The sequence below is a fragment of the Schistocerca nitens genome, chromosome 4, assembly GCF_023898315.1.
Source record: "Schistocerca nitens isolate TAMUIC-IGC-003100 chromosome 4, iqSchNite1.1, whole genome shotgun sequence".
Lineage (NCBI taxonomy): Eukaryota > Metazoa > Arthropoda > Insecta > Orthoptera > Acrididae > Schistocerca > Schistocerca nitens.
In genome coordinates, this window is record NC_064617.1 from 389027959 (window position 1) to 389055021 (window position 27063).

The following is a 27063-nucleotide window of genomic DNA, read 5'->3' on the forward strand; positions in this document are numbered from 1 at the left end:
TGTGGGAGCACTGTAACCAGCCACAATAAGACGACCTGTAGGTTTAAATTTGTGAAATAGGTAAAATTTAGGAATGTGGAGTGCTGCTGCCGTGAGGAGGGAGGTTGCTCCATTCAGTAAATTCCATTATTGTTGTTCAACATTTTGTTTGCTTGAGAAATTCAATATCTGATCACATTAATGGATTTACTGCACTGCTTGGATGAATGGATGAATGTGGGAAATGCAAAACTAACCTGAAAGGCCTGGTAGAACAGACTTTTTAACAGCCTTGGACCGAACTGAGGAAGTCCTTGTCCCTACATTTGTCACACTATTGTGCATTCAGGCCAACTGAACTGCAGACTTCGTAGCTGTGTAACTGAATTTGGCACAGTGTTGCACTCTGTAGAGTTCAAAAGGGTCCAAATTACCTGGAGAGGATGTCAATAATTTGTCATAATTTCCTGTGAATAACATGACAAAAAAGAAATATGAGACATATTCAGTGATCCCTAAAGTCACAGCATTTCGCTTTGGGCTCAGCAGTCTAGTAGAGCTGCTGATAATAATTGCTAGAAATATACGAGAATTCCGTAGTGAAGAAAAAGCCTATATTCAGATTCCAGGAGGGAACAGTGTTCTCTCCTGCTTCCTCCCTGCCCCCCCCCCCCCCCCTCTCCCCTTCTGTGGACATCCATGTATGGTACCAAAACTGCATTTTCTTTGTATTTCCAAACAGTTTGTGCTATTTTGTAGACAAGAATTATGGGAAACAGTGGTTTTAAATTTCTTACTAAGAAATTTTGGGATCACTTTCCAGACCCTTTAAGACATGTCACTACCACCCCATTACAGCTCTGTAGTTTGCAATCTCATTCTGTTGACTCCTCATACCATCTCCTATGCAATCATGCTCGTCTCATTTTCTTCTTTGGTCTTTCAGCTTGTTAGTATGATTTCTTCTCCATCCTCTTCTCTAAAGCTCTTACTTGTCATCTTAGTTCCCTGGTGTAATCTTCTATATTATTTGCCATGTTGGTACCTCTTGTTGCATTTGTCTTCCTTCTTCCCTCTGTTTCTGTAAAACACTTTAATTATCTGTCTCTTTGCTGTTTCCATTTGTCATATTTCACATCCATCTAATAGTACCTCGTTATTGCCTGATTAGCTTTCTTCCTTTGTTTAGAGTTTTGTTTATGTTCCTTATCTTTTTGGTATGTTTTGTCTCATTTCAGATATTTTGGTCATTTTGTTGTTACTTAAAGAATAATGTGTACTTTTGTTTTGCGTACAAATTGTGGAACTGTTTGACATAATTCATACAAGGAAACAAACTTCTATTAATAAAGAACTGCAGATCAATGTAAACTGTTTTATTGATAGCTATCTAACAAACTTTTATAAGAAATAAGGTTATTTAACTGTAACTTTTCATTGCCAGCTGCTTTTGAATTGCATTTTCAGTGTTCTATCTAATACAATAATATACCTCCTGAAATACAATTTTTTTTCTAATTATTTACATTCATAACAGTAAATTGATGATTCATGATATACAAAGTATAAAATTTTTTATATAACATATATGTATCCAAATTTAGTGGTCAGTGTGCAGAAGCATTTTTTGCCCCTTCTTCGTGGTAAATCTTGTTTACCAGACAATGTACTGCTAATCATCCACAACATCCCATAACATCAATGCAGCATCAGTACCTCCTACAGTAACAACATTTTTGTCATTAAAGAGAAATCTTGCAACTGCTATCTGCATGCTGTATACCTTTTCCTCATTATATTCAGCTTTGGGACTAAGGCATGGATACCTGCAAAAGTAAAATATGTTTCATTATTTTTCTGTATAAAAGGAAAACATACATACAAACACACCAGATGGCTGAAACAAAATTTTGTGTAGTAATACTAAATACTGAAATTTTCTTACTGATGAAAGTAATAATATCAGATGACACTGAGCAAGATGCAGCAGTGGTTACAACACTGTACTTGTATTTGGGAGGATGGCGGATCAAATCTCCAGCCAACCATCTGTATTCAGGTTTCCTGTGGTTTTTCTGAATCATTCAAGGCAATTATTGGGATCTGTTGCAAAATACATGACTGAATTCATATCCCAGTCTGAACAAGTGCCCATTATCTGACAACTTTGTTGTCGATGCAACATCAAATCCTTTCTTCATATGCTGACCTAGAAACAGCATTTGGCTACTTCCCTGGCCTTAACAAAATAATAATTATATATGTGAATGTAAAATATAGGGAAAGAACTATTTCTATGGAAATGATCAGAAAAAAGATGTTAAAGTAAAGCAATGAGAGTGGTGTTTTTCATCTAAAGGACAGTATCGGTAGCACAGTTTTCAAGAGGAATGTTGGAATCTTTAGATGGAAGAACTATTTATAAAACTGATGTTATTTCTTCAGTCATTAAGCATAAAGTAGATAAAAATGTAAAAAATCAGGTAAATAAATAGAAATCAGAATAAATGTGTGAGAGCAATGGAAACCAAATGTAGATGGGAAGCTACAGATAGGCACCAAATTAAATTGTGGTAGATCAGGATACCACAAAAGTGCATAGCACTGTTAGGGCTATTGTGACTACCATTTGGTTTAAGGTACTATGACACATAAACTGAAAATTCAGAACTGATATGTATTTTAATCAAAGACAGATTGATATACTCTCAAAACAAATCAGCAAAAGGATGTTCCAAGAGACCAAGGCATTAACTTCATTTGCAAAAGATAATATAAGAGTGCTATTTCTGGACTGAATATTTTGATGATCTTGTTAACTTTGAAGAACTGCTCAGTTTTCACGAGTCTGTAATGGTGGAGGCTGAACACCCCTTTTCAGTGTTAACAAAAGCAAGTTGAACAGCAAGATTTCTAGGGAACTTGGAACAGAAGCTGCAATGCATTGGGCTAGAAATAATATTCTTCTCACAAATCGCTTAGAACACAGCAGATTTTGTGTAAATGTTCTGCTGGAAGATATTTGATCATCCATTATACAGCTGGACCTATTAACTTTGCTCCCATCAATTTCCATATTTTGTTACACTTAAAAAATTTCTATCATCCATTCTACAGCTGGGCCTATTGATTTTGCTCCCATCAATTTCCATCTTTTCTTACACTTAAAAAATGTCTATCTTGGTAAACATTTTGACAATGGAAAAGAGGTTTAGAAAACTGGTACACAATCTTTTCCATCCTAGACCAACCTTCATGACATGAGAGCACAGAAGTTAAACATGTAGTATCAATATGAAAAATGTATCAATTCTACTGTGCATATGTTGAGCAGTAGCTCAATGACTGCTGTATCTGTCCAAATAAAGGCTTTCAGGTTACTGTGTTTTCTTTCTGTGTACACTAATGAGAAAACTTGCTTTCTGGATAAATCTAAAATATGTGTTACATAGACAGGTGAACATTAAAAGCACTAGTAACATTATTTGAAGCCAAGTAGTTGTGACAGGCTTAAGATGGGGACTTGAGCTATCATTAATTCTGTTTTATGTAGCGCTTGGTGGAGTTGTAATAGACATTTAGAAGGTAGGTTGTCATGATGTTCATTTGGACCACAAAAATATAACATATTTAGTCTATGTTGAGCTTATTCTTTTGGTATCACATAAACAAGCCAAACTGGGAAAAAGATGACAGAAACTTACAAAATAGTAGCAGTTAATGTTAGCCTAAAAGTGAAAATTTAAAAATATATTTTTTTTTTCATGGTATTAATATAATACTGGAAACTACTGGGTGGAATATAAATATTATAAGGCATAAAGCCAACCACTCTCTGCATATATATGAATAAGGCCAGGCACTGAATGAGCAACAGTCACATAAACAAGACTGATAATGCTCTGTGAAAATCAAAGTTTTCAGCAGTAGGTCTATCCACATTATTTTCATCGGGAAAGCAACTTACTGTCAAAGAAGTAACTGAATCACACAGAAGTAAATACTGTAACAGTGCCCACTGCAACCAAGGTTTACATTAGCACCAATGATGAAATATCACTTGTAGCATCAATGTTTCACACAGGACACACTCCTATGCAGTATCTTATTAACAAATGCCTGATTCAATGCACTGCTGAGTACACAATCTACATCTTTATTAAAGTTGTTAACACACATTCTAATTTACACAGCTTCTCTCATGATCAAAAGACATTTTAATCTCACGTCTGTCTGAGAATCATTCCAATTTTACTTGATGTTGCTCCACGGGCATAAGGAATGTCAAATGTTGATCTTGTTCTGTTAACTGACTGGATTTTTGTATGCATTTTCTAGACACAGCTGCCTTGATTTCATGTTCCTGATAGCTATCTTACCTGAATGCAGTGGTATAATGAATTAATTTTGTGCTGGCATAGTTCTTATCTGGTACACATTTAGCTCTGTATCAGATTATTCAACAAAGCTATCTTTTTGGCAGAATGGTGGAAACTGTGCCCATTGAGACATTGTTCTGTATGGGTCAGTTGACGTTACACCAAGTTGTTCATAGAACTGTCTAAAATGGCCAGCTTTCCTTCCTTCTGTTCCACAGTAAATTTTATGTTGGGATATGTGCTGTTCACATCGTCAATGATTTGCTGCAATATTATCAATGTTATCAACTTGAGAATGAAAACAGGTTAGGCAAAGAGGAGCATTGTTTAAAGTATGTTCTTTAAAATTCTCCAAAAATTGGCCATAGCTGGTGACAAGGCCTGAATGCATGGAAATTCTGCCACTCACTTCATAATATTCATCACTATATGGAATGTAAGAGATGGTCAATGAGTGCCAGAATAACCCAATGTTTTCTGGAGAGAACAGGTTGACAAGCAAACTCTATGTAGCTTCAACAACTTTATAAACAGAGACATTACATAGAGACTGATCATAATTGTGTCTGCATTGAGACGTCTTTGTTTCATGATGTCAACAAAGATCTGGGAGCTCCTAATGTGGTTGTGGGAACACTAATCCATGAAGCATCATTGCTGGTGGTCAACTAGACTCTGGGCCAACGGACTCTTTAACCAGCAATCAGTCTGGTTACTTGACTGTGTTCACACATTTGTGTATGAATGCTCTTATCAGTAATAAACATTGTTACACAGTGTGTGAAGGTAGTGGTTATTTGCCTTAATCACACCCTATACTCTGCAGATCTAAACAGCACCCAATAATAGGTGACATGAATTCTGTTAAACATTTGACTAATCTTTATGCTGTAGAGCCAGTTGCACTGTTGAAGGGTCTTAGTGGCACGCCTTCTTTGTGTATTTTAGGGACATGTGATCTTAGTGCCCCAAAAGCCATTGGTCACAAACGCTTACCATCTTCAGAAAGGCCTGATTTTTTAAAAGTAGCTCTCCTGTCATTTTACTTAGTGCTCATGTTGGATGACACATTAAAATTTGGTATGCATTATCCTCTGACAAAACAGAGACTTTATCATGATAATCTATGGCATTAATAATAACAACTGTATTTCCCTTATGGGACAGCAACACAATTAAATTCCTGTTATTCTTCAGAAGCCTGGGTCATTATATTTTCAATCTGCTAATATTAATCTTAGGGAGTTTGGCAATTGGTAAAACACAGACAGTACAATTTTATATTGTCTGCCATATATTCAGAAGATGACACAGAGCTAGTTTCACACAATATTATACTAATGATTGCAGTTGGAGCAAAATTTAATCATTTATTGAGATTGGAAATAGCACCTTCATCAAGCTCCTTATCCATTAAGTTGGAAATAATGCTTCATTGGCCAAAGTATTTCCTTATTCTTTAGTAATGGTAATGGTAATGGCAGTGGCACGTAAAGTGCCCTCCGCCACACACCGTTGGGTGGTTTGCGGAGTATAAATGTAGATGTAGATGTAGAGGTAGTAATAAGATTGAATCATTTTCTGGCTTAAGCCAACATGCTGATGCAGGCTTATGGAATCATTTAAAATCACTCTTCTCCCAGCCCCTTGGTGAGAACCAGTCATTTTTGGCCTCGATGTGGTTGGAGCTTTTCTTCCAGAGAGCCACCCAAGCTAACGCAGGCTTGACGCCGAGTGCTTTCAGATGAAAGTCCTCAAACTGCTCGAGGACGTGCCAAACCCCACTGAGGTAGGGGCAGATGCCACCCTAGCATTCTTCACCCAAAGAATACACCGAGCAACAGATGAAGCCACGCCAAGACATCGCCAAGGGCCATTACAGTTCTCGTGACAGCTACCGCGCCATATCCTGGACATGATCACTGAGACGAACCGACTGTTTCGTGAATGGCAGCTCACTCGCCAACCAGACACAAGGCATTACTTCAACCACATGAGATGCGAAATTAAGGCAGCAGTCTAGGAAAAGCATATGTTTTGAAAACATAAAACTAGAAGTTTAACTCTTCTATTAACTTTTCTTAAAAACAGAAAAAAGAACAATTGAGACAAAAAACTTAAATTAAAAATGATAACAAACTTACGAGCAACACCAGAATTGGGAATGGGCAGACCTTGTGTCTACCCTCAGTCCTGAGGATGGTAGTGCATGGAGGGTGGTAAAATCCTTCCTACACCGGCGACAGCAAATACCGCCCTTACAGGTCGGGAATGACTTCACCAGCGATCCGGACACTAAAGCCAGTGTTCTGGCTGATGCATTCACAGCGAACTTCACACCGATGGCCGACATCATCGACGTCAATCACATACGGTGGGTCCATGAGCAACTACCAACCTTCTGCACCGCAAGGGAGGAAGGTGATGTTATTGAGCCGATAACGGAAGAAGAAGTTGCTGTGCAGCTTCACTCGCTGAACCCCAAGAAGGCTGGAGGCAGCAATGGCATTGTGGAAACACACAGAGGTTGTGGCCATTCTGAAATCTGGCAAGGACCCACACCAGGCATCCAGTTACAGACCCATCAGCCTTCTCCCGTCCCTCTCAAAGTTTTTTGAGTGGCTGTACATGAGAAGACTGATGCGACACTTCACCCAGGATGGCATCATCCTGGATGAGCAGTTCGGGTTTCGAGAAGAACATGCCATTTCCCACCAGCTCCTGCGGGTGGTTGAACCGGCAATAAGGGCACTGGAAACAAGGGAATAACTTGGGGCAGTGTTCCTCAACGTCTCCTGAGCTTTTGACTCGGTGTGGCACAACAGTCTCGAGTTCTAACTTTTTGAACAAGGGATACCTACGTCCCACATGATGCTACTGCAGTCATACTTGTCTGAACGAACCTTCCACATGAGGGCCAATGACGGTACGTCCACAGACTGGCAGATACGTGCAGGAGTGCCACAGGAGCCGGTCCTTGGCCCCTCGCTGTACTCCCTGTACACAGCCGATATCCCAAAAGTGGCAGGAGTTGAACTGCCGCTGTACGCAGATGATATGGCCCTGTTAACTCGCAGCATGAACGCCCAAGTGCTGAGAAATCGCCTCCAACGTGGGTGCAATGCCTTTGGCTCATGGGCAGCTGAAATTCAATGCCACGAAGAGTCAGACAGTTGTCTTCCCCGAAGACTTCTGCGCCAGGGCTTACGCCAGTCGAAATCCTGGGAGACAGTGAAATACCTAGGGGTCACCCCGTACCGTAGACTCAACTGAAGCATCACATCCATGATGTGAAAGGGAGAGATATAGGACATCTTCGCACCCTGTATCCGCTGCTAAACCCACAGTCAAGATTGCCATGGCAACACGCTATACATTGGTCTGCCCACTGTTAGAGTATGTGGCCGTGGTCTGGGGGAAAGCTGCAGATGCTCACATTGTGAATCTGCAGCGGGTACAGAACTGCACCCTGAAGACTGCTATGCATCTTCCGAGGTGCTTCTCGATACACCAACTTCACAAGGACACCAAGATCGTGCCTCTCCGAGACAGGTTTCGCACCATTGCCAAGAAGTTCTACGAGAAAGTGGTACACTCCCGCAACCAGCTCATCTGTGGACTGGGCCAACAACCTCATCACAGGCCAACCACATGTTGGCCTGTCCTGCTGAGGGATTAATTTTCACTAGTCCCCCATCAGAGTGTGCCTTCCTCTTTTTCAGGCTCCACCAGCAAGGACAAATCAACAAGAGTGGTAAGATATATTCTCTCCCCCACAGGATCCACAGAAATGACAAATTTTGTCCAAACTGCACCATCCCAAGCCAAGTACAGGCTTGTCTTTCCAGCATCAGCTTTCCTTGGTGAGAGAACAGTCAACAGAAAAGGATGAAAGTTAAGTGAAGTGCAGGCATTACTGTCTCGTTCATATCTTGTGTGTTACATTCTGTCCTTCATAACTGCAACGGTTATCTTCCATATAATCTTTTCCACTGCAGGAGATCTTACTTGATGTTTAATGACTGTGAACTTGGGCACAACATCTTTATCAAAAGAGCGCTGCAGGAGTGATAGATTACATAGAAGTTAGAATTTCATGCAGAACTGCTCTAGTTAGTGAACATGACACTATGTCCTTACCATAAAAGGCAAAAATGCTGTGTCATTGATAGATACACAAACAAAAACTACAGAGCTTTGCTAGCTGTCTGAATGAATTTCCTTTTTCAAGCTTGTAGGAAAAACATGTGTAGTGGCGTAGCAAGACAGCCAAGCCACTCGGAGGTAGCCGAAAGGCACACGTTAAGCTCACGCAGATTGGCGTGAGGTCTGGGACAAGGTAAAGTAATTATCCTATAAAGAAAAGAACGTAGTTCTTGGAATACTTAACTTTAATCCACAATTGGAGAACATCGCTCTTGTTTAGACATTATTACACTGAATATAAACTGGTAATGGCGCCTTGCTAGGTCGTAGCAAATGACGTAGCTGAAGGCTAAGCTAACTATCGTCTCGGCAAATGAGAGCGTATTGGTCAGTGTAGCTTCGCTAGCAAAGTCGGCTGTACAACTGGGGCGAGTGCTAGTAAGTCTCTCTAGACCTGCTGTGTTGTGGCGCTCGGTCTGCGATCACTGACAGTGGCGACACGTGGGTCCGACGTATACTAATGGACCGCGGCCGATTTAAAGGCTACCACCTAGGAAGTGTGGTGTCTGGCGGTGACACCACAACATGCACACACACACACACACACACACACACACACACACTCACTCACTCACTCACTCCCATGCACATGACTGTCTCCCTAGCTAACAAAGCTCTGTACCTTCTGTTTGTGTACCTATAGACAATGCAGCACTGCTGCCTTTCGGTGAGTCAGCTCCTTTATTCCTAAATAATTTGTATTTCTCAACCCAACTTTCCGTACATTATCCTTACCATAAAAGAAACTAATATAGCCATAAAGTCTTTCACAATGGATTTGTTGTACAAAATGTTCTTGGTGCATTTGTTGCATTAAATATCTATGAAAATCCAAGCTTTTGACAATGTCTACCATTGCTTTTGTCATGAAAGCAACTGCATGCCAAACAATCACACATGTATATAATGTAGTAGTGACCTCTGCAACCAGACATTGCATTGTCACTAACAATAAAATGTCACTTGCAGTGTATTTGTTTACAAAGATGAAAATGATTTGGTCACTGGTGAAAGGGTACACAAAACTGCACCAGATTCAGCTTCTCTGTAATCTCTTCTACATTTTCTTTTCTTTTCTTTTCTTTTTTTGCATTTGGTTTAGGTATGATAAAAATTTCATATGGGGTACAGTTGCATTCACGTAAACAAGCTTTTCTACACAAAAAGGGGATGAATAAAGTACCATGTGTCTGCATTATAACACATTTAGTTTCTGATTATTTTTACTAGTGTTTTGCTATACAAGTGAAATATCACTTACCTGAAAAGCCGCAGGTAACCATCTGAGTCACCACACACCAAAAGGTCATGTGCTGATGATCTGTTTGCTGTCATAATCATGGATGTCATAGGATAATACCTGTTGTTCCATATTCCTGTGGAGAAGGTAATTTTTATAGTATACAGAATTTTTTGTGTGGTTGGCATATCATACCTCACAGAAGATTGCACATCAAGCATTTGCTCTCACAAGCAATACACATTATATTCACCACACAAGGAAATCTAGAACACTATGAACCCAATGAAGTTTCAAATGAGAATACAGTGAAATGCTTGGGTAGTTACAGTCAACAAAGCAGTCCACAAGGATACAAGTAGCTATGGAGTGTAATACTGTCTTGAAGGAAACTGTTTTTCAATAAATCTGTTCAACAGATCTCCCTGATTCAAATCAAACGCCTTCAGAATCAACATCACAAGCAAATGATTTAGGTAATTACTGGTCAAAATGGCACTTTTGCCAAAATTAATTGCTTTAACAAGTTGTTGTGTGATAATATATCAGTTTGATATTGCGGTAAACAAAGTTTTCTAGATTTAGTTTCATTATTTATAAGTAACTTAAATACATTGACTACTTGCATTGTATTGAAATTAATCTGCTGTCCATACTTAATTTGTATTATAATTATGGGGTCTCAGTGACAAAATGAATTGCATTCCACTCCAGTCCAGTCAACGTAAAATAAGTTTTTTTGAATTATTCTGTTGCATTCAGCCAGATGGCATCATGTGACATTTTGGCAGTTCTGATGGCTTACGGTCTTTCACTGGGCACTGTATTTATGTTACCTCTCTCCTGCTGTCAGCAGTGGGCCAGCAGTACCTGGACACAGCTCTACTGATGATGTGTTGGGGTAGTGTGTGGTCTGTACATGAGCAGTGGTCTTCAATGTTTGTGTTGTCACCACTTGGCTTGGGATGTTATGGAGTAGTGTTAGCTTTTCAGTTGCAATGATGTGAGTGCATCTTCCCACAGACTGCCATTGTACTTAGAGCACACTCAAGCTGGGTCTCAAGTCTTACTTAATTGGAAAGCATAGTTTCCAATTACAAGTTCACCTTGTAGCTGGATGTCTACAGACTCTTAAGGCGCAATCTCAGAATGTGGTGGCCTTTTGTAACAACCTGCTGCAAAGACAGTGTTTCCCAACTAAGTAAGGCTTGAGACCCAGCCTAGAGCATGCTTAAAGCATACCAACAGTTTGTGGGAAAATCTGATAGTGTGACAGCAACTGAAGAGTGAGGAATAGATCACACATCTGCATCAGCAGTGTCCTGAGCCCAGTGGTGGTGGCATTGTGACTGAGGACTGCAGCTCATAGCAGACAACAGGATGGAGAGTTTATATTGTCACCCAGTGGCAGACAGTCAGTCATTAGGGCTATCTGCAGACGGTAACAAATGAGTTGTCCAAAATATCATGCCATCTAAACAGTAACACCTAGCTGAATTCCCCCAAAGAGTTCAAAATTAACTTATTGAGAAAAAGAAATATTCAATATGAGTCACAGGAAACATCTGACAAATGCTGTAAACAACATATAACTTGATATCAATAGCAATTTTTTCAAATGATCTAAGCTACAGATCAGTCTGTCACCACAACAAGGCTTTTCTTTAAATTTCATATTCATTGGCTTTGCCAACCCACAACCAGTCAACTTTCAACCTAATGTAGACCTCAGCAAAGATATGGATCAGTCTGTAACCCCAACTAGGTTTTGTGTTTTCAAACTCATTATATTAACCAACTAACAAAAAACTCTGAATATATGCCCCCAAAAGTGGCATCACAGCAACCATTAACATTACACCAGTGGTCAAAAACACTGACAGGTAGTGATCTAAAATACCAGCTAAAGGCTTGTATTTGCAATGGGAACAGGCAGACATACTTTTACACTACTTAAACATGTTTTCCAAAAAATACCTTGAACAATCTTTTAGACATCCAGTTCATGAATCTGCGAGCAAGAAACATTCCCAAACATTTTGACATGATGAATGAGGAAATCGAGGTCACAAGGTGGTTTTAGAATAATGGATCACCAGTCAGGAAGGAAAGTTAGGAAGTATATGAAGATACTTCTGCTTAACAAAAATGATAGGAAACTACCAAACCAGCTAAACACAAACATTCAGTTCTGTCAAGAAGAGTGACCATCTCCATGCCAACCAGCATGGATTCACATCATTCATGTGAAACCCAACACATGCTTTTCTCACATGATTCCTAGAAAACTATGGACCAAGGATACTAGGACAATGCAGCATTTTTAGAATTATGGAAATTAAATGTTCAGAAACATAAAATTGTGCACTACAGAAAATATAAAAATGAGGTATTCTGGTATGTTTACAATATTAATGAGTCACAGTTGGAATCAGTCAATTTGTACAAATACCTGAGTGATTCAATTTGTGCAGCTATAAAATGGAATGATTATCTAGGCTCAGTCATAGGTAAAGTAGGTGGCAGACTTCAGTTCATTGGAAGGGTGGTAGGACAATGCAGTCACCACTTTGTGTGGTGTAAACCTTAAATCTTTACAGTTTTGTCACAATGTGTGAAAAAATGCATACAATTTATGTTTTTTTACATGAATACTAGACACTCTGTAACAAATGCTTGATATACCCAATACACTACAAAAAGTGATCAAAGAATGAAAAATAAATAGATAAATATGTTGCAGCAAATATGGAGGATCACACATTAATGGTAGAACACACAGCATTTGAGTCAATAAGCAGGCTCATAAGACATATGTTACTTACTAACATTTTGCTGGAGAATTATGGAACATATTTTGTGTTTCATTTGATCCTTTTGAATGGTGGAAAACTTGTTTGTATGGCAACATAGAATTTTAAGCATCAGCTGTCAAAACTCAGCTTGCTCTATTCATTCACAAGATCCTTAAAGTAAGGCTCCTCAGCTGACAGGTCAAGTACCATGGACAGTTATAAAGCTTTAATTATAAAAAATAAAAAATCAGGCTGTGACCTTGAGTGATTTATTGATTGATTGGTGTGTGTGTATTTTGGGGGGGGGGGGGGGGGGGGGGAGAGGGAGGGTTACGGGATTAAACAGCGAGATCATCAGCCCTGCAATTCAAAAGTTGTGTGTAAAATAGAGATGTCTGCGAAAAGTGAACAGATCAAGTCAGAGGGGTCAAACTATAAAGTGAGGAAGCTAAAAACAGACTCAGAAGAAGGCATAAAAGGATAGATCAAATCTAAAAACTGGAAAAATAGAGGCATAAAACAGTGGTCTTTGCACGGGGGAGTGGTCATGTGTCCCACACCCACAAAACATGAGGGGAGGCCCCAACTACAAACACGCTGCCCCTGCTCCAAGAGGAAAGGTAAACCTTGTAACTGAAAACAAAAACCACTTTCACAAAGGAAACTGAGGACCAGTACTGCCATCTGTGAATCATTCGCTGACATTAAGATCAAGGAATTTGGAAGATCATATTATGTGTGAAGGGCCAAAAGGAGGGGACATTCCACCAATATATGGGATACAGTCAGTCTGGCTCCACAACCACATTATGGGGGTGGCTCACTATGCAAGAGAAAAAGAGTGAGCCTAGGTGACCAATGCATAGATAACATAAGACAGTGGATTCCTTCTGGGAGGAGGGGAAGGAAGAATGCCAAACTGCAGTAGTCTCCTCGATTGTATGGAGTTTATTACTGACAGCAGTAGTGCACTAGATGTCATTTCACTTATGGACAAAAAGAAATTTACATGAATCCACATATCTGCATTTGGGATCATGAAAGGGAATGGGAAGAAAGTATCTACTTCTCTAGCTAAATGGTCAGCCAGTTCATTCCCTGGGATTCCCACATGACTTGGTACCCAGACAAAAACAACTAAGCAGGCAGCATGACCAAGGACAGAAAGAAGGTCATGGTTAGCAGATACCAATGGGTGACAAGAGTAGCATCAGTCTATAGCTTGCTCACTTCTCATTGAGTTGGTACATATTAAAACACTGTGGAGGGAGGCCTGTGTAACAAAATAGGGGACCCTGTTAATAGGTAGCAGCTCTGTTGTGAACACACTACATGATCCTGGCAGTGAATGGTGTTCCATGCCAGTGGGAGATGTAAAAGCATATCCTATCTTATCTATCGTTTCAGAACCATCAATGTAGAAGATGGTAGCACCCTGGAACTCCTGAAGGATGGAATGTAAAAGAAACCACTAAATCATAAGGATGACATAGACCTTAGGATCTTGGAACAGGAGAAGTGAGATGCATTACAACCAGCAGGAGGGAAACATCCCTCATTTGCATACAGGATGGGGTACACAGGATGGTCAGGGAATTGTTGAATGGCAATTGTGTAAGAAACCAGGAGCTGGCTCCATCATATTTGCAGAAGGGGAATCCCCACCTCTGTGAGGAGGCTATTGATGGGACTAGTGGGAAAGGCACTGATAGCCAGACACACCCCATAATGATGAACAGGGTTAAGCAGTTTCAGAGTACTGTGCGTGTGTGTGTTGGGGCTTACGGACACTCAACATCGAGGTCATCAGTGCCCTGACACACATTAAAAGAAATGAATGTGGACAATTTTAGTAAAATTTAAGCATACAGGCAAACAAAGTGTGAAAAGTGAAAAGTGCTGTATAAGAAAATAAAATGTAAGAAAAATGAGAAAGGAGTGTCAAGGATGCCACAGGAAATTGTCACTGGCTGGACACTTACATAAAATATGGGAGAGCCAGTCACCCTGTGAACAAATTAAGACCTTCTCCTTAAAATTTTGGTGTAAACATTGGACAAGTCACAAAACTTTAAAACTTTAACCACATTCATTTGAGTATTTCCTAAAAGAGATGGCAGATCCACCAGCAAGTCAGCCGTGGACCGCTGCTCAGAAAACAAAACGCAATCCAATAAAATGAGGTGCACAGTGACCTGGACGCCACAAATACCCCACATTGGAGGGTCCTCTCACCAGAGGAGGAAGCCATGCATCATAGGACTGTGGCCTATCCAAAGCTGAGTGAGGAGAACCTCATCTCATTTATGTAGCTGGAAGGAAGTACACCACGCACACGTTGTGGGCTTGACTAAATGGAGCTTATTGTCAGTCATTTACAGCCACTCATCCTCCCACCAGTACGTGACTCATGAGCTCAAAAGTGAGGTGAGTGTGTGCAGGGGGATGGCACACTGAAATTCTTGCAGATTGAGACATGCCTCCTTGGCTACGAGATCTGCCCTTTTATTCCCAGCAATGCCGACGTGCCCTGGAACCCAGCAGATAGCCACCTCCTCACCCAGTTGTTGTAGTTGAAGGAGAGCATCCTAGATGGTCTGGACTATTTTATCTGCTGGATACAAATGTTGCAATGAGTGAAGAGCACTTAGTAAATTGGAACAGGCAAGAAATTTAGGACGGGAAGAGTGTCTCATCTGCTCCAGTGCCACAAGATTGCAGACAATTCTGCATCAAAGACAGTAAACACTTGAGACAGTCAGACTTTGAGGACACAATCTGGAAAAACAACAGAGCAACCAACAGCATCCTCCTGTTTTGACCCATCCGTAAAAACAGCTCAGATAAAATGGCAGAAAATGTTGCATTAAAAATGGAAGCAGGAGTGCAATCTCTCTTGTACCACACCAAATCTAAAATCACTCTAAGCCTTTGCAGTAACCAGGGTGGCAGGCAGTTAAAACCCTGGATTTGGACCATATGGGCTCCACACCAAGGGACTCCAGCACATGTTGCACACGGATCCCAAACGGCATCGTGGCTCAGGTACGGTGGGAAAAAAGAATCCAGAGGCAGATGAGCAACAATATGGTGAGCTTGTGAGGTTGGAGCTGCAAGAAACTTACACACCTGGTGCACCAGGAGGAGCTGCCACCAGATGGTAAGTGGTGGTTCCCCAACTCAGCACAGAGGCTGGACATGGGACTGGTCCGATAAGCACCCATGACCGGTCGAATCCCCGCATGGTGGACAGTGTCAAGGATCCACAAATAAGAGGGCCTCACTGACCTATACACCATGCGCCCATAGTCCAGCCGCAAATGCACAAAAGCCTGATAAAACTGGAGGAGATACACCCTGTCCACTCCCCAAGACGTGTAGCTGAAGAGGATATTCAGTGCCTTCAAGGTTCTGGCTTACAAGTCTCACAGGTGTGGCAAAAATGACAATCTAGAGTAAAAAATGAGGCCCAGAAACTACACTGGGTCTCTAAAATGTAGGATAGTGTCCCCCATATGCAAGGCAGGCAAATTAAAAGGACAACGAGAATGATTAAAATGAACACACACACACACACACACACACACACACACACACACACACACACACACACACACACACACACTTATTGTCAGAAAACTGAAAACCCATCTTTGCAGCCCACTCCTCTAACCGCCACACTGTAAGTTGCAACTGATGGCTCACCATTGCAACACTGGAGGAGGAACGGAAAACAGCAAAGTCATCCACAAATAAGGCGCACCATACTGGACTCCTTACCATAGATGTTATACTGTTAATGGCTATGGCAAAGAGGGTAACACTTAAAACACTGCCCTGAGGACACCATTCTCCCACTCAAATTGATCAGACAGTGTGTGATCAACTTGGGTATGAAAAAACTGCTGAGACAGGAAAGACTGAATGAAAATGGGGAGGTGGCCATGAAAGCCCCATTGATGCAGTTGTGTGAGAATATAGTGTCTCCAAGTAGTATCATGTGCCTTACTGATATCAAAGAATATGCTGATACAGTGATGCTGATGGAGGAAATCCTGCTGAACAGCCACTTCGAAGAGGGTCAGGTTGTCAATTGTGGACTGAAATTTTCAGAATCCACACTGAGAGTGGGTAAGCAGTTGCCTGGTCTCTAAAAGCCAGACCAGACGACGGTTAACCATCTGTTCCAGGGTCTTTCCTACACAGCTCATCAAGGTGATACTAAACCTGACAACCATAATCTAGTCTGGATGAAACCAGAGCATGGTAAAGATGGAGAAGAGTAGCATGATCTGCACCCCAAGATGTGGGCACCAAGAGATGGAGCGCATTAAGCTTCAGCATTAAGTAGTCCTCAGGTGATGAATATGGAGAGCATTAAGCTTCAGCATTAAGTAGTCCTAAGGTGATGAATATGGGGCAGCCATGTCAGCTTTTTATCAAAAATTAGGTCCAAGAAACAGAATTGCACTACAACATCTAGGTGCTGGTCACCTAAATAAAGTTCTGGATCTGGCTGTACTGTAGGTCTACAGCAAAAATGCATAAACCACGTTTTGGAGGGAGAAAACTGGAAACCATAGGAAACAGCCACACAGAGGCCATCAAATGGCGCCTTGGAGCTGGCTTTCAGCAGACACTACTGAGTGGGAGCTGCACCAGGATGCAAAAATCGTCAACTTACAATTCTGGGGTAACCAGAGATTCAATGGAAGGTACAGGCCCATTGATTGATGAGAAAGAGTGTTACACTTAACATGGAACCCTGTGGAATACCATTTCCCTGGATCCAAGGGGTGCTGAATGAGGTACCAACTCGAACACAAAAAAGTTGATGAGGTAAAAACTCATGGATAAAAATTGGAAGGGGGCCGTGTAAGCCCCAGTCATGGAGAGCAACTAAAATGTGAAGGTGCCAGGCCAGTTAGTAAAAGCCTGTTGGATTGCTTTTTCTAATCTGAGTAAATGGTCAGTTGTAGTTTGTCTTTCCTGGAAGCCACACTGACATGGATACAAAAGGCCCCAACATAATCAGAAGCTAACCATCCTCTCATGCAATTTACAAAGTATGTTGGTCAGGCTAATCGGTCAGTAACTGTTGTGAGATGTTGGGTTCTTCCCAGGCTTAAAGATGGGGATAACTGTGCTGCCCCACGATTGCAAGGGGAAGGCATCTGTGACTCAAATGCAGTTGAAGACCCTGAGTAGATGTTGCCTCTGGGTAATGTTCAACTGTTGGATTATCTGGTTGTGAATGGAATCTGGGCCTGGGGATGTGTCTGTCAAGAGGTAAGAGTCAGCACAAATTCCCATTCAGTGAATGGTTCATTATAGGCTTCAGCTTGGTGGGTGTTGAAACAGAGAGGGATTTCTTCAACTCATCATTTCTGTCAGAAGAAGATAGCAGGATATAAAGAAGATACTGATGCTGTCACAAAGTGTGTTGCAAGCTGTTCTGCAAGTACCAATGCATCAGTACACAGAGCACAGTATAGGATAAGACTTTGGACAGTTGATTGTTGCTGGCAGCCCAGAAAGCTACAGAGCTTGGAACAAACCTGCAATGCAGAGCCATACGTCCCCAGGGAGGAAACATACGGCTCCCAGCATTCCTTTTTACTCTGATTAACAAAGTTGTGGGCCTTAGCACAAACACGCTTAAAAGCAACAAGGTTAATCTTTGAAGGGTATCATTTAAATCAGTGCAGCATCTGTATGTGGTCCTGTATAGTGACTGTGACATCCTTGGTCAATGATGAGGATGACCTGTGGATAGGGGGATAGCAGTACGAATGGCATGAAGGATAGTGTCAGAGCCGTCTTGCACAACTGTATCAATGCAGTCTGAGAGCGAGGTATTGAAGAGAACAGCAGACATTTATATAGGTCAACTGGCTCTGTGGAATGCCCAACACGGGCTCTGCCAGTTGGCAGCAGGGGAATGATAAAATCACCATAAAGTGGTCACTGTCACAGAGCTCACATTGGGTGATCAATGTAGGGAAGCCATAAGAGCAGGGGAGGAGACCATGAGATCGATAGCGGAAAAGGCGCCATGAGTGGCACTGAAGTTGGTAGGATTTGTCGTTGGGGAGACACAAATCAAAGTCTGTAATAAGTGATAAACTAGAAGACCCCTACCCATTGAAGTTGCACTCCCCCACAGGGGATGGTGTGCACTGAAGTCCTCGAGGAGGAGATATGGGAGTGGGAGGTGCTGTATTAATGTAGGCCAGGTTGGTATGGAGGGGGAACCAGTCACTAATGATATTGGTTCAAACCAAAGTGCAGACCCCTCCAGATGCTATACTAGGGCCAGCTTGGTTCCAACAGAATGCCTGACAACACAAAATGTTGGAAAGTGGTCATCACAGAATTGTGTTTCTCGAAAAGCAAGGCAGAATGCAGAATACAAGGAAACAAGGTATTGTACTTCTGGTAGGTGATGATAATATCCGTTGCATTTCCACTGGCTTAGCATGTGATGAGAGTCCATGTTAGACATAAAGAAGCCAAGGGGAAGTCGTGTCACTAAGTCAGTGGTCGTCACAGATGGGGATGGTGTGACATCCATAAATAAGAGGTCAGGCTCAGGTGGTGAGGGGGTAGATGGCAGCTTTTGGGGCACCAGGGAGGCCCTCTCCTGGGCTTGTGTTTCTTATTCTTCTCTTACATTGGATGAGGAGAGCAGGGCACAGAGGATGAGCAGGCTCCTGCAAGATCCAGGACCAAAGAAGAGTGAGTGACCTTGGCGTGCACAGACATGTGTATCGTGGTCAAGCTGTGGTAGCAGGCTTCTGGCCTGGGACACACTGGGAGGAGGGGACCCAAGGGGGATCCCCATCATTGGTGGATGCTGAAGAAGGGGGGGCACTTTTTTGGCTGGGGAGGGGAGTAGCACATGGAGGGGAGGGCATGGGAACTGGATGTGGGACAGGGAGGTAGGAGGGGGGGGGATGGGGCTGGGGTAACGAAGAGGGAGGAGGAGGGAAGATGTAACAGAGGCAAAAGTTGAAGAAAGTGACACTGGATGGAGACGGTCACATTTTTGGCAACTCTCAGTGTAAGATAGGCAGTCCAGGGACTTGTACTCTTGGGTCTCCTTTTCTCCCTTGTAAGTTGGGTAATCTGGCAAACATGGAAAAGGACATACAGCTTCCCATCACGTCAGTCGCACATGACCTTTACCTTCTCTGGGAGGGTATCTCTCTCGAAAGCCAGAATGAAGGTGCTGGTTATGCTGCAGTTGTCTTTATGATCCTTCTGCAGGGATTGAACAAAGGGAATGCTGCATCACTCCAGATCAACCTTGGGTTCCTCATTTGTTTGCAGGGTGAAGTCGTGATGAAAAATCTCTCCCTGGACCATATTCAGTGATTGGTGATGGGTAATGGACACTGGGGCATTGCCAAGACAATCACAAGCATGAAGAGCTGCAGATTGGGCAGCAGAAGAAGCTTTGATCAACAGGGAGCCTGACTGTATCGTACTGAGAGACTCCACCCTGCAAAACTTTGCCCTCAACATTCCAGGGAAAAAAAAACAGTGGGTTTATGGCAATGAATGTGTTCCCATCCTTCCTAGTACAGACCTACTAGCAGGGAAAGTTTCATCCCATGACAGTGAGCCTCGCCCTCCTTCCAGGGTGTAGCCAGGGAAGGGAAGGCTGGAGGGTCATATAAAGCAGTGTTCAATTAACATTTACCACTCCGAGAGATGGCCATTTGAAAACAGCAAAGTTCTTGCAGCTTGATATGCTGAATGTGCCAAGCATCTGCCCTGATACCACTCACTCCAGTCAGGGGCTCTCCCCATATGTGCCACCCAGCCACAGCAAGGGCTGCCTGGCATGGCGTCTATTGCTGTGAGTTCCGATGCTCCAGTATGACAAGCAACCACTCCTCAGCATACATGGGGAGGCAACAGCACAATTATCAGTAGTGTGATCTCTGTGTTGTCAGGGGTTCAACCAAATGGCTACATAACAACCCTACCACATGGACTGGCTACATGTGCTGGTGACCTACTGGGGTGGAGGGGGGTGACAGAGGGAAGGAAGAAAGGGGGGGAGAAGAATCCACACTGTAGACATGGAAGTGGATGTCAGACCCAAGTGGGGACCAAAACACTGAAAAATATTAAAGAGGCAAGAGGAACAACAATGCAAGGAATACAATAGGGAACAAGGTCAACATAAATCAGAACATGGAGAGGGGAATGAGGGGGCAGCAGAGGCAGAGAAGGAACAAGGATGAAGAGGAAGGAGCACGGTGAAGGAAGTGCAACCAGGGAAGGAAGAATGGGCTGCAGTAGCTTGGGGCCCTCGTGTGCATCAAGCAATCAAGCATGAAAGCATGAACTCACAAAAGAACTGTTAGCCCCCTTTTGGGGGGGGAGGATGATTGTGACTGTGACCTCAAAACTTGGTGATGACATTCTCTACATATTCACCCTTCACTCTGACACATTTCTCCCATCGATGGATGCCTAGGTAGATACCTTGGTTATAGAAGTCTGCATTTTGGATGTTCAGGAAATAAAGATCACTTTGTCATCATTCTGAAGATGCCTGCCATACAATGTTTTTTTCACTTAAGGAAAGGAAAAGAAGTCACTGGATCCCATGCATGAAACTATGGGGATAAGATAAAATCTGACAGCCCAAAGAAAGGCTGTGTCCAGTGCAGAATGAGCTGGAACATCCTCATGGAGAAAAATATCCCTTTGGGCAGCTTATAGTGAATCATCCTCCTCTAACATAACCTTTTTTTTTTTTATTTTTTTATTTTTTTAATAGAGATAATCGATACCATGTATACCATTGACTCTTGCACATGTTAAATTTATCCAAGTTGTTTCATTAAAAAAAGTCATATGATTTTGTATAAGATGTATTATATTTCAGGTTAAAGTGTATAAAAAAGAAATTACTGTGCTACAACTGATATGTACTAACAGTTAAAATTACTCTTCTTTTAAAAATATTTGAAATTACAAACTTTCTTGTATACTTAAAATTCATATTATTAATTGCACAATCAAACATTAATTATTAAATTTATTTCTAGATTGATTTATAAACTAATGATATATTTTACCCAAGATTCTTCTTTGGTAAAGAAAGTTTGTAAACTCTTTTGCTTTGTAAACTCTTTGGGAATTGTGAGTATGGCAGAATGTGAGTAGTGGTGGGCATGCCTCTGATAGAAGGAGACATTTTCTAAGTTTGTCACCTACTATGTAATTATTGATTTTTTTCTTTTGAATGTGGAAAATATAAAAACAATGTGATGAAGAAAGATGTGACAAAGAATAAAATTCAAGAATAATATAGGCAAATCTTCATCAGTTATTTAGTCATCAAGAACCTACAAAATCGAAATTTCAGCTGCAAGAATGTACCCCTAGACAAGACTTTGAGGTATCAACAACAATGAGACAATGAAGATAAGTGAAAAGTTTCTCTTTTGCATATCTTACACTTCTTGAAACTTTCAAAATCTGTGCAAAAGCAGAGAATTTTAATAGTGATGTGTGGGAGGGTAAGATTACAAGTGGGGGCTCATCCGGGATCTGTTGACTGATAAAGTTTGTCTATTGCAGAAGAAGAAAGAACAGTGATGTGTGTCATTTCTAGAGAGAGAGAGAGAGAGAGAGAGAGAGAGAGAGAGGACTGCCCAACAAAGCCATATCAACAGTGATGAGAATGTCATATGATATCAACAATGATGGACTGGATGAATTGAAAGAGGACTTGACAACTACAATGAAGGACATCAGAAAAGATAGGTACAAATCATTTTTTAAATTAATTTTACTTGCTGGACTCATGTGATTGCTAGCAAAATGAATAGAGATTAGGGTAGTGGTGATGAAATGAAAGCTGTAGGACCCAGCCTAGACATGTTTGAACCAAGTGAACATGTAATTAGCAAAGAAACAATGAAAACTGATATTCTGCAGTTGATTTTAATAAAATTAGAGGAAATGAAGATAGACAACAATAGCAAATTTAGCGCGGTTAATGATCAGATAACAGAAATAAGAGCGGACAACAACAGCAAAATTCGTGCAGTCAATGATAAATTAATGGAAATATGATCTGAAAACAATGATAAAATGGACAGGGCACAATACTGAATTGACCAAAAAAAAAAACTGAAAAATGAGTTGTCAGATGGATTAAAAAGTGTGAATGAAAAAGTCGATGTATTAGAAAATAAATTTATTGTTTTGGAAAATGAGTTTGTGGCCCAATTGGCATAACAAGTGAAGAATGTTGATGACATCAGAGTCGAACACAAAGCCATAGCAGAAAGAATCAAACAGAACTTTAGTAGTTCAGATCAAAACATTTTAAATGTTGAAATGAATATTCTAACTAATGTAAATGTTTTAGATCAATAAATTTCAGTAGTTCAGGAAAATTGTATTCACAAAAATCTTTATTCAAACAATGGTATTGCATGGTCCAACATTCCAATCAAGAGTTTTCCATCAGTCACTTTATATCAGTGGGTTTTCTACACCACTGTAGAGATAGTTTTCTGTCAGGTATGAGTGATAACTAAAAGATTAAATTTGTCAAAATATGTCTTGAAGGCGAAACTTTGTCATGAGTAAATCTAAATTTAAATCAGTGGGAGATATATAAAAGTTTTGAGAAAAGTTTTATAAATAAATTTTGGTCAGAAGCTGAACAAGGGAGAATTAAAAGTGAATTTCTGGAGGGTCCAAGCTATAGGACTAGGGACGGTACACTGAAATAATTTTGTAAGAATCAACTTAAGGAATTAGCACACCTGACAGGCCATTTGATGAAATGACATTAAATGATGCCTAAAAAGGAGATTACCAGAAAGGTTGCAGTGGGATTTAGTACGTGGACCTGACAATTGTCTAAAACAATTTTTATGATGTGTAGACAGGCTGGATAGGGCAGTAGAAAGAAACGTACCATAACAATCAAAAGATAGAGATCACAATGGTAACAACTACAGAAAGAGAGATGGTGGTAACTACAATCAGAGTCAAAATGGTAATAGAGACAAAAATTTTGAACATCAGAAGAATAGGAACAGTGGGGATAACTATGGGAAATTTAATAGGAGAAACAATCATAGAGGCAACTATTCGGGAAACGGCAGTCCACCTCAATAAATGTCCACAGTTTTTGGGCACGGAAACACAACAAGTACAGTACCCCCAATTTACATGTACATTTAGACAATAATAATAGTACTACTAATGTATCACAGGTATCTGAAGTTGATCAGAAGGAACATCAGATTTCTCATTTATATTTTGATCATAATTTTTGGAATACTATGTTTAATTACAATTACAATGATGTAGATACTAATTACAAACCAGAATGTGTGAATAGTGAGCACTGGGCACTGGTGATTTCTTCTGTTGGTTGTAAAACATTGTTATTGATGCATGTGAAACAGGTGGTGGCTGTATTGGATCTGAATTAGGTGGTGTTTTTAATGTAGATGTGAGTGAGAGCTGTGAAGTGACGGGTTGGTAAGTCTGAGATTGGTGACTTATTGCAAATGAATGTAGGCAAGGTGTGTGACTATGAGGGAGATGAGACTTGTGTTGTTAGTGACGTTATTGATGAAGTAATTCTGGAAGAATATGATGATAATGATGATGATGAGTATCAGGTATTTGTGGAGTTTAAGAATAATGAAATGTCAGAGTTATTTGTGAATGCAGGTAAGGTAAGTGATATATGTAATGATGTGAGTGAGATTCATAGAAAACCAGTCTAGTCAAATCGTTTTTTGTTAATGTCATGCAGAGTGATTATCCAAACAGTAAAGGTGGGTTATCTGTTAGCTTAGAGAATAAAGGTGAAAGTTTTTTGAAATTTGTTTGGGATCATATTGATGATAACATAGATAAATTTGCATTCTGGAGTAAGTTAGCTGTGGTTAGTCAAAATCTGTATCCAAATTGGTGGAATGAAGTGAAAGAAGATCTAAGTACGAAATGTAACTTCAACAGTAATATATTTTTTGTTCCTTCTGTAATAAGTGATGTTGGTTGTGTTATGGAACCCATTAAGTGTATTCAATCTTTACTTAACAACATGTGTAACCAAAGTAATGCTATGTTACCAGTAAAGTTGATAAAACCCTCCAAAAACAGTGTAGATGTAGCATTGTATGAAAATGAAAGTGATCTTTTACATGAAGTGTCTAATAACAGAGATAATTTAGATTCTGGATGTCCTTACTTTATGATTAAGATTGATCAGTGGGAAGGGAGCTGTTTGATTGATACAGGTAGCCTGATTTGTGGTATATCTGAACAATTTAGAGACAAAATCCAGTATAGTACAAATTTTGTAGAAATGCCTATTGTTGTGTAGAGATAAGAGGAGCTATGGGTAATCAAGGCAAATTGGTAAAATATCAGGTGCTTTTAATGTTTAGTATAGAAGGCAAAACCTCTGAACATGGATGCTTAGTGATCCCTTGTCTGGAAGAAAATGTAATTCTTGGTATGGACTGGATAGTGAAAATTGAGGCTTGTTTTGGATCGAATGCTAGAGAATTGTTTATTTTGGAACCTAAAAGTAATAATTTCTGTATCTTTAACTGTGGGGAAAGTGTAACTATTTGCAAAACACTGTGAACCAGGGTGAGTACCAGGTGTTTGATGATGATATGGATCTTGATGAGGTTGAGAATCAGGATTCTGAAAGTGCAGTAGACTGTAAAGTTCGGAAAGCTACAACTCTTAATAACATACAAAAGGAACAACTTAGAAATTTGTTATTGGAGTTTAGGGATGTGTTTAGTGAAAAACCAGCAAAAGTAAAACGGCTATCAATGCACACTTTTCTTTTAAGATCATCAACCTTTCTTTCTCAAGCCATATAATATAATATTTTCAGAAAGGAAAGATGTAGAGAAGGAAATTCGGAAAATGGAAACATAGGGTGTAATAGAGAGAAGTAGGAGTGCTTACAATAATCCTTTGGTTGTGGTAAGTAAGAGAAATGGTGGAGTGAGAATTGTTTTGGACTCTAAACATCTTAATAAATTTCTTATCAGAGAGAATGATCATCCTGAGAACTTGGATGAGCTGTTACACAAATCTGATTATGTAAAATACATGAGTAGTTTGGACTTGATTTTTGGGTTTTGCCAGATCCCACTTGAAACTAATTCTAGAAAGTATACAGCATTTTTGTATGGAGGTAAGTCTTTTCAGTATTGTGTGGTGCCATTTGGGATAAATGTATCTGTAGCTGAATTCATGAGAGCTCTAGATTCTGTCTTAGGAAGTGAAGTGAGTTCAAAATTAATTGTGTATGTCACAGAAAGGACTTTGGAACAACATTTGAGTCTGTTAAGAGATGTGTTTTCAAAATTAGAATCAGGAGGCATGACTTTGAAAGTAGGTAAGTATAAATTTGGTGTGGAAGAAATTAAATTTTTAGGACATGTTATATATGAAAAAGGAATTGCACCTGACAAAGAGAAACTTAATGCTATTTCTAATTTTCCTCTCCTCACAACAAAAAACAGCTTAAATCATTTTTTGGGTTAACTGGATTTTATAGAAAATTTTGTAGCAGCCAAGATTTGAATGCTCCTTGCTTGTGTGGAGCAAATACCATTTGGGATTGGAATCAGGAGTGTCAGGGTGCTTTCGATGAGATCAAATGACAGTTGTATGAAAGTTAGATATTGTTCAGACCAGATTTCTCTCTTCCTTTTTGTATTATGACAGACAGTAGTGATGTTGGATTGGGTACTCATTTATTTTAGGAGGTTGACGTTGGTGGTGTTATTTAACACAGATCTCTCAAATTTGCTAGCAGAATATTGCAGAAACATGAAAGGACATACACTGTAACTGAGAAAGAACTTTTGGCTGTACATTGGGCATTCAACAAATTTAAAAATTATTTATTGGGTCACAAAGTCATCATCAAGAACACTGATCACAAAGCATTATGTTATCTCCAGGTGTGTAAACTGTTTCATAACAGAATTACTCACTGAGCCTTGTTTTTACAGCAGTTTAATTATGAAATCAGATACATTAAGGGCACAGACAATGTAGTTGCTGATGCTTTGTCTAGGCTACCTTTAGGGTGTGAGGCATCTCACAACTTTGGAGAGGGTGAGAAGGAGTTTAAAATTATGTGCTTGAGGGATGTGAGGGAAGAGAAAGAGATCTTGAAAATTTGCAAAGAGATCTGTAGGTATCAAAATCATGATCAAAATTGGAAATGGTTAAGAGCATGTTGGGTAAGAAAGGAGGAGAAAAGATGGAATGATATTATATGGTACATAAGGGTATTTTATTCAGGAGACATAAGACTGAATCAGAGGATTGGAAACTATGTTGGCTGGAACAGTGTATTGATACTTTAATTACCTATAGAGTTTTGGTCATTGTGGATCAACCAAATGTTCACAAAAGATTCAGAAAAATA

The 27063-nt window shown here is 40.3% G+C and overlaps 1 protein-coding gene and 1 long non-coding RNA gene across 2 annotated transcripts in view; one reads left to right on the top strand and one right to left on the bottom strand.

The window, feature by feature from the left end:
- Positions 1-1453: 1453 nt before the first annotated feature.
- Positions 1454-27063, bottom strand: part of LOC126251551 (echinoderm microtubule-associated protein-like CG42247) — a 569483-nt gene continuing 543873 nt past the window's right edge. The window contains 2 exon segments of the mRNA XM_049952063.1: positions 1454-1805; positions 9826-9940. Coding sequence (XP_049808020.1) covers positions 1652-1805; positions 9826-9940 — 269 coding nt within the window. The 3' untranslated portion in view covers positions 1454-1651.
- LOC126251552 (uncharacterized) overlaps positions 24329-27063 on the top strand; it is a 46893-nt gene continuing 44158 nt past the window's right edge. Inside the window, exon 1 of the long non-coding RNA XR_007545755.1 lies at positions 24329-24430. This is a non-coding gene — a long non-coding RNA (uncharacterized LOC126251552). The remainder of the gene's footprint in view (positions 24431-27063) is intronic.